The 9,093-nt window shown below is 48.5% G+C and overlaps 1 protein-coding gene across 2 annotated transcripts in view; it reads right to left on the reverse strand.

Moving 5' to 3' along the window:
* ACTR3B (actin related protein 3B) overlaps positions 1–8,524 on the reverse strand; it is a 74,302-nt gene extending 65,778 nt beyond the window's left edge. For both annotated transcript variants that reach the window (XM_059396043.1, XM_059396042.1), the window contains exon 1: positions 8,419–8,524. Coding sequence is in view for 1 of the 2 variants with exons in the window: in XM_059396042.1 (XP_059252025.1) it covers positions 8,419–8,462 (44 nt within the window). In the remaining variant the exon portion in view is untranslated. The remainder of the gene's footprint in view (positions 1–8,418) is intronic.
* Positions 8,525–9,093: the final 569 nt, after the last annotated feature.

Genomic DNA, 9,093 nt, shown 5'->3' on the forward strand with positions numbered 1-9,093 from the left:
TCGGTACATTTTTGACCATTCTTTTACTTTCTGACAAAGCAGATCTCGGCTTTCGGGAGACTAGAAACAGGACGCCGGCACCATGGGACAGCAACAGCTGGGGGAGGCGCTCCATGAGGCAGCAGTGCCTTCCACAAAGCAGCGGGAAATAATGACAGAAGACTCAACACTGCACGCTCAGTCCAACGTGGAGTAAGTGGAGATAAAAAACGGGAAGACCGAAATACCGTCATGAGTAAAGCAGCTCATGTCGAACTCTGAACCCAAAGACAGAGAACAGATCTTCACATACAAGTAGGACCTGCACAAAACGGACCACGTCTAAGACGCCATGAAGCCCAAATAAGAGAAATAAAGCTAACAGCATTCTCTGAGCAATACTGCAACAACACTAGAAATTAAAAACAAAAACCAAAAAAATAAACAGGCCCGTATACCTGAAAATTTTAAAACATGCTAGTATAGAAATACTAGTTATGGGGGAACTCAAAAGAAAAATACAGAAATTTCTTTAAAATTATAAGGAAAAAAAATGTATCTAAATCTAAGGGATACATACAGCTTAGGACATGACAACCAAAATTCTGTAGTATTCATTCCCCTCAATTAAAGGAAAAAATAAAAATGAATTTAACATCTAATTCAAAAACAAAAAGACAAGAACAAAGGAAAGCCAGGAAAAAAAATAAAGATAAAAGCAACATAAACGAGTCAAAAAAACAGAAAAATAACAGGGTCCTGGGATCAAGCCCCGCATCGGGCTCTCTGCTCAATAGCCAGCCTGCTTGCCTTCCTCTCTCTCTGCCTGCCTCTCTGCCCACTTGTGATCTCTGTCTGTCAAATAAATAATTAATAAACAAATAAAAATCTTAAAAAAAAAAATCAACTTTGTTAACATACAGTGTATCATGAGCTTCAGAGGTAGAGGTCCGTGATGCATCGGTAGCATGTAACACCCCGTGCTCATCACATCACGTGCCCTTCTTCATGCTGTCACCCAGTGACCCCGCCCCCCACCCCCCTCCCCTCCAGCAGCCCTCAGTTTGTTTCCTAGAGTTAAGAGTCTCTCATGGTTTTGTCTGCCTCTCTGAGTTAATTTTATTTTTCCTTCCCTTCGCCTATGCTCATCTGTTTTGTTTCTTAAATTCCACATGAGCGAAATCATATGGTTGTCTTTCCTGACTTATTTCACTTAGCATAATACCCTCTACTTCTATCCACATAGTTACAAATGGCAAGAGTTCGTTCTTTTTTGATGGCTGAGGAATGTCCCATTGTAGATATACATCACATCTCCTTTTTCATCTGTTGATGGACATCTCGGCTTTCTCCACAGTGTGGACACTGCTGCTATAAACATTGGGGTGCATGTGTCCCTTGGGATCACTATTTTTGTATCCTTCGTATTAAATATCTAGTAGTGCAATTGCTGGGTCAAAGGGTAGCTCTATTTTTTACTTTGTGAGGAACTTCCATGCTGTTTTCCAGAGTGGCTGCACCAGCTTGCGTTCCCACCAACAGTGGAGGAGGGTTCCTCTTTCTCCACATCCTCACCAACACCTGTTATTTTCTGACTCGTTAATTTTTAGCTGTTCTGACTGGTGAGAGTTGGTACCTCATTGTGGGTTTGGTCTGTATTTCCCTGATGCTGAGTGATGTGGAGCATTTTTTCATGTCTGTAAGCCCATAAGTTTGTCGTCTTTGGAGAAATGTCTGTTCATGTCCTCTAACCATTTCCTGACTGAATTTTCGTTTTTTGGGTGTTGAATTTGGTAAGTTCTTCGTAGATTTTTATCCAATCTGTTATTTGTGAATATCTTCTCCCATTCCATAGGTCAGCATCTTATTTTAAAAACACCAGAATCAAAAAAAAAAAAAAAAAAAAAAAAAAAAAAAAAAAACACCAGAATCTCCCCCACTAAAGTAAGAACAAAAGAATAATGCCCACTAACTCCATTCCTATTTAACATTATTTTGGAGGTAATGGTCACTGCAGTGTGTCCAAAAAAAAAGGGCAAATAGAGTCCCTACCAATAGAAAAGAAGGGGTAAACCCTGTCTAATTGCCAAAGATTTTGTATCTGGAAAACCCTTAAGATCAAGGGAAAAAATTTATACAACCTAAGAGTAAAAAAATTTATACAACCTAAATAAATACAACCTATTTTGCAAAGTAGCAGTTTACAATATTGGCGCAAAAAAACTAAGAGCCTTGGGGCAGCTGGGTGATTCAGTGGGTTAAGCCTCTGCCTTCAGGTCAGGTCAGGATCCCAGGGTCCTGGGATCGAGCCCCACATTGGGCTCTCTGCTTGGTGGGGAGCCTGCTTCCCTTCCTCTCTCTCTGCCTGCTGCTCTGCCCACTTGTGATCTCTTTCTGTCAAACAAATAAAAATAAATCTTAAAAAAAAAAAAAAAACTAAGAGCCTTAATGTATTGAAGAAAAACAGAAAACATAAAGAACAAGAAGACACCATTTATGAGAGCAAAACAGAAATCACATACTGAGGTATAAAATTAACAAGAAATCTACCTGGGGGAAACACAGTGTTCCTAAAAGGCACAAAACAGACTTGATCGAATGGAAAGAGATGCCCTGTTCTTCCATGGGGGGACTCACCATCACAAAGATGATGGTCCTCATTAAATTAACTTATAAATTTAATAGAATCAAAATCAAAATGCCATCAGGCATTCTCCCTGTGGAACTAGAGAAGCTGACTGCAAGTTCATTTGGAGGAACAAGAAGCAAAAACTTAGCAGAAAGCCCTAAAAACAGAAAGGATGTGCAGGCGAGGCCAGCCCCACCAGGTATGAAATCATTCTAGAGCCTCAGTAATTAAAACTCTGTGGTGGCGGTGGCTTATGCATAAATAGATTGAGGCAACTCGAAACAAGGTCTAGAAATAAACACAATTGCACTGACAGATTTAGTACATGATAAAGACAGAATCTCCAAGCACGGGGTTTTGGTTTTTGGGTTTTTTTTTCCGTAAATGATGCTGCAACAAATGGGATAGGCAGAAGGAAGAAGGACAGTAGTAGTTCCAACTGGGTCCTTTCCTCATACCAGATCCCAGGACACATTCCAAATGGAGTAAGATTTAAATGGGGAGGGGAGGGAAGGAATGAAACCATTAGAAAAAAATCACCATATAACCTAGAAATGGGGCGGTGGGGGGACTTTCTTAACTCTAACTCAAAATCTAGAAACAATAAGGAAAAAATAAATAAATTTGATTACTTTAAGAAACCTTTGAGGGCACCTGGGTGGCTGAGTCATTGAGCATCTGCCCCCGACTCGGGTCATGATCCCGGGGGTCCTGGCATCGAGTTCTACATCGGGCTCCCTGCTCAGCAGGAAGCTTGCTTCTCCCTCTCCCACTCCCCCTGCTGTGTTCCCTCTCTCGCTGTGTCTCTGTCAATTAAATTAATAAGAAAAAAATCAGCAAAATATCTCAGTTCTTTAACAGGAAACATGTATTTGTGACTTCCACCCTAAAGAGCTAACGCCCCAAAGTGCAGAAGAGTTCACCGGCCCAAGACTGCTCTCTAGAAGCCCTGCTTGTAGGCTTGGCCACTCAGCTGGCATCTGGGAACTGTGGGCTCAGGAGGGCTCTTGCCATTCCCTCAACGGCATTCACTGGACCTCAACCACGCTAACAGTAGTTTACACTGAACCCCTATCTGCCTTCCCTCTGGGGCTCTGCAATTTGGTATGTGTACGGCAGGGGTGCCGTGGCCAGCCTCAACAACGCTGGCCACCGAGTCTTTAACGAGCCTCTTTGGTGTGCTGTCAGAACCGGAGGCTGCCGGAGCACGTCTGTGTAGCTCCAGGGAGAGAGGACTCTGGAAGCTTGCTCCTGGTTTCCTCCCGACTCTGCTTCATGTGCCTTTTCAAACCTTGGCTGATTCTGCTTTGTACTTTTTCACTACAGTCCTGGAATTGCTCCTAGCAGATCGCTGAAGCCGGGAGCAGTCTGTGGACCTCCAACACACCCTAATATTTCCAAAATCAAAGAAACACAAGACCAAAAACACACAGAAAAATGGGCTAGAGAAACGATGAGACACAATACAGAAATGTAAATGTCTCTTAACCAAATGAAAAGATGCCCTTATTCCCACATAAGAAATGCAAATTAAAACTATATTATCATTTCTTACCCTCTAGGTTGGTAAAAATAAAAAAAAAATTGACAATATATTCTGTTAGTGAGTCTGTAAGAAGACACAGGCAGTTTCATACATTGCTGGTGAGGATACACACTGCTGAGTGGGATTTCACACCGACTAGCAAAACTACATATACAGTTACTCTCTAACCCAGAAATCCCACTCCTAGAAATCTATCCCAGAGATACCCAGCAAAAAATACAAAAAGAGGCATGCACAGGCAAGACGATCATTGCAGTCTCTATTGGTAATAGCAACAGGCTCAAAAAAAAAAAAGATAGGGACATGTCTAAAGAACACCAGAAAACAGTTTGAATGGGCTTTTATTGGTCAAATCTCAAACAATTTAAGCATCAAAACAAATAATGCCAACAACAGATAATAACCCATTTAATATCATAAGAATGACCTTTTGAATAAAATAATCCACACAAATGATAAGTAGATGAAAACTATGGGAAAGTGTGCCCTCATAGTAAAACATTCACTAATAAATGTAGACATAACACCGAGTATTAGTAATCACAATCAGGTCATCATCAGTACAATTATCAATGAGGCAAAAATCACCAACAGATATGAAGACTAATGGGTGAAAGTTTAAGGAAGAACAGGTATTTACATAATCTCAAAATCTCTCTCCATAAATGACACTAATTACACAGGAAAAAACCAACGATGCAATGGGGGAATTTAGGGGACATCTGCCTATCCAAATAGCCCAGCGAACTTAAGGAGGCATCACTACTTGAAGCCATCCGACTGGAGGGCTCTCATGTACAGTGCAGCGACTATAGTCAGTAACACTGTATTATAAACCTGAAAGTTGCTAAGAGACTAGAATTTAATCATTCTCACCATGGAAAAGAAATGTCAACTATGTGATGGGAGGGAGGTGTGAGCTAAATCTATGGTGGTAATCATTTTGCAATACATAAATAGATCAGATCAGAATGCCATATACTTTAAATTCATACAATGTCACATGTCGGTTAGATCTCAGGAATGCTGGGGCTGGGGAGATTCTGGTGCGATGCACTGAAAAGGACTGGTGTTGCTTCTGCAATATTCCTGACAAAAATGCATACCCCGAATCTGTCATGGGGAAACACGGGGGACATCTGTCATGGGGAAACACGGGGGACAATATACATAGCAACTGGCTCCCAAAAATCTCAATGTCCTGAAAATCAGAACAAGGCTAAGGACCTGGTCCCGTTGGATGAGACTTGAAAGACAGGTGCAGTGCTGGACGAGGGAGAGGAAGAAGAGTCCACGGCACACACGGGCCCGCTTGTGGGAATCCAGACAGCACATTAGAGAACGCCACTGCATCAAAGTCAGGCCTTTTTACTTTAGATCATTGGTCTCTGATTATACATTAGTCCCTCTTAGTATGCAATGAATTATTTTGGTATATAAGGGCACAATATCTGCAACTCACTCTCAAACAGTGCAGAAAAATATGTATAGGTTATACAGAGAATGATAAAGCAAATGTTAATAGTTGGTGAAAATGGATGAAAAATACACAGTAGAGGGAAGGGTGCCTGGGTGCTCATCAGGTAAGCATCCGGCTCTTGATTTCAGCTGACTTCATGATCTCAGGCTTGTGAGATCAGTGCCACGCTGGGCTCCACGTTGGGTGTGGAGTCTGCTTAAGATTCTCACTCTGCACTCCCTCCACACCTGCTCCTCTCTCCCTCCCTCCCTCACAAAATTTAAAAAAAAAAAAATAAGGGGGGGTAATGTTTTTTGGTACTCTGCTTGCAGTTTTTCAGTTGATCTGAAATTTTTTCGAAGTAAGTTTTAAAATGCAAGAAAAGGGGCACCTGGCTGGCTCAGTCAGTGCAGCGTGCAACTCTTGATCTCGGGATTGTGGGTTCAAGCCCTGTACTGGGTATAAAGATAACTTTAAACCAAAAGAGGGGGCACGCCTGGGTGGCTAAGTGGGTTAGGCCCCTGTCTTCAGCTCAGGTCATGATCTCCGGGTCCTGAGATCAAGCCTCGAATCCAGCTCTCAGCTCAGCATGGAGCCTGCTTCCTCCTCTCTGCCTACTTGTGATCTCTGTCAAATAAATATATAAAATCTTTAAAAAAAAAAAAAAAAAAAGGGCAGGAGAAGTGAGACTAGAATTTGTAGAATATTCTCCGAAAACAAGGCAATGCTGTAATCCCTTTATATAAAATAAGCTTTATCTTTGGATGAAAGAGGTACCTAGGTCGGCATTACCCATCCCCCCCATACACACTGGTGCTGAGCTGGTCTCAGGAATTATGAGAAGAGAATGCATGGCTACCAGGATGAATTTTATTTACCATAAAAAGTAGTATTTGGTACACTGTCTACTAAATCACTACTGTTCATTATGTGTAGCTCCACATGAATTTTTCTTTTAGAATTTCGTACTAGAAAAAAGCTTTTTCACCCTAGAAGGGTATTTCTCTTCCTTCTTGATGACAAGAATTGCAGTAACTGACAATGAGTAATAGTTTTGTCAGACAGGCAGACTAAGGTCAAATGTGAGGCCCAAGCACAGTGGCCACTGGTCTACAGTTTAGGATGACTACCTAGGTCTTTTTCCTTTGTCCTTATTTTTACGGGCATTTTACCCTTTTTTGGGTCCTATTTTGACGTAAAAGTCCAGAACAATTTCCGCTGTCTGGGGAATATAAGAACTACTGATACGCTCCGGTGAATTTAAGCCCTCCGAGGCCGATCCTCCTGCCCGTATTCCGGACCCTGGGAGTCCACGGTAAGGCACAGTCGCTTCCAGGACAGAGTGCGTCCGCGGGAAACCGAGAAGGACGAGCCCCTGCCCCTGTCTACACCAGACTGCCCAACCTGCAACAGACAAAAGACAACGGCCCTGATCTGGGGTCATGACGCGGTGACATACTGGAGTTCCGTCCAAGCTGCGTTCACCGCTTACCTCAGACGGTCAGCACCGCGGCTTAGACATTTAGAGCAAGAATGAGGAGGGAGGCCCCGCTGCCCAATATTGGAGGTAGGACAAGCTCGGGGGCATTACGTTAAGGCCATTACCAAGAGATGCTCTCCATTTCCGCAGGTTGACAAGACCAAAAACACAAAAGCCGAAATTTCACGCGCACAGGTGGGAAAGCTCCACCGACCCGCTGCCTTCATCCTGACACAGCCAGACCTCGGGGGCCTGCGACGAACCCGTGCGCGTCCAGCAACCGGGGGCGGGTCACGGCCAGTCTGACGCGGGCTCGCGTTCGGGGTCGCAGAGCCGCTCCCACCATCAGGGGCCGCGAAACTTCGGGTACTTATTTCAGAAAGAATCGGCCCAAGCCGAGAGGCCGCTGCCGCCAGCCTGGAAGCGGGGCCAGGGGCTTCAGCAGCGAAAGGAAAGCGGATCCGCGGGAGAGGGGCTGTCACCCGCTGGAGGCGACGCCCCCGCCCGGCCGCCAGGGCCACCAAGCCCGGCGCGCTCCCGCCCGCGAGCATCACGGCCAGGGCGCGCGCGGACACGGACCAACACCGCGATCCGCCCGGGTCGGGACGTCCGGACGCGCCTCGACTCCGCGCCCCGGCGGCGCCCGAACTCGCGGCCCGCGGCCGGGGACGCGCTGCCCCGCCCGCCAGGCCCGCGCCGCCCCGGGCGGGAGGCTCCGCGAGGTCCCCTCCGCGCGTCCCAGCCACCTCGGAAGAAACCCTCGACCAAAACGCAGAGGGGACGGGAGAAAACAAACTGCCGCGCAGAGGCCGCCCCAAATCCGGACTTTGTTTCTCAAAATGGAGCCTCTGCCACGTCGGTTCTCCAGCGAGACGGCGAGGGGCGCGCACCGGGGCGAGCCCGGCCCCCGCGAGCCACCGGCGCCCCCAGCGCGGAGCGGCCGCGCGCCGGTGAGCGCGGGCGGAGCGACGGGAACCCGTCCCGGCCAGCGGCCCGGGACCGCGACAACCGGTGACGTGCAGCGGGGGGCCCAGGTAGGGGCGCGGCCGCAGGTGCGAGGCCCGGAGCGTCGGCAGGGGTGCGAGGGAGGCGAGGCGCGCGCGGCGGCCGCGACCGGCGCCCTTCACGGTGAGCGGCCGCCGCGCGTGGCCCCGGGGCCCGGGGGCGGGGGCGGGGCGCACGGGCGGCGGCCGCGGGCCGGGCCGGGGCCCGCGGCGGGGCGTCGTGCGGCCGCCAGGTGAGCCGGGGCGGGCCGCGGAGCAGGTGCGCGGCGCCGGGGCAGGGGCGGGCCGCGCGGGAGCGGGGCGGGCGCCGGCGGCTCTTACCCGGTGCCGCAGTCCACCACGCAGGGAGGCAGGGAGCCCGCCATGCTCGGCGCGCGTGCCGCTCGGCCCACGCGGGCGGCCGGGGAGGCGCCGCCGCCGCCGTCCGCTCGCCGCGCCGCCCGCTCCCGGGAGCCTCCGCAGCGCCGCCGCCGGGGGCCCGGATGCTCGGCGGCCGCCCACGTGACGCTGCGCCGCCGGCCAATCAGGCGGCGGGCACGCCCCGCCCCGCCCAGCCGCCCGCCCGCCATCTTTACTACTGGCGTGGACGTTCAGTGCGGCCGCTGGAGAGGTTGGGGGCTATTTTTAACTGACTTACCGTGAACCTGACCTCGTTTCCGGGGCCTGGCTCCTTCTCCTGCTTTAAATCTCGGCTGGAATGTCACCTTCTCAGGAAGTTGTCCCGAATCATCCTAACTAGGTCCCCTCCCTGCACCTCTCTCCATCGCAAGACCTATTGCTCCCCTCGACAGTGCCTGGAGCACCTTTTTTTTTTTTTTTTTTTAATTCTATTTATTTATTTGACACAGAGAGAGAGAGATCACAAGAAGGCAGAGCAGCAGGCAGAGAGAGAGAGAGAGGGAAGCAGGGTCCCTGCCGAGCAGAGAGCCAGATGCAGGACTCGATCCCAAGACCCTGAGATCATGACCTGGGCTGAAGGCAGCAGCTTAACCCACT

The sequence above is a fragment of the Mustela nigripes genome, chromosome 4 (genome assembly GCF_022355385.1).
Source record: "Mustela nigripes isolate SB6536 chromosome 4, MUSNIG.SB6536, whole genome shotgun sequence".
Classification (NCBI taxonomy): Eukaryota; Metazoa; Chordata; class Mammalia; order Carnivora; family Mustelidae; genus Mustela; species Mustela nigripes.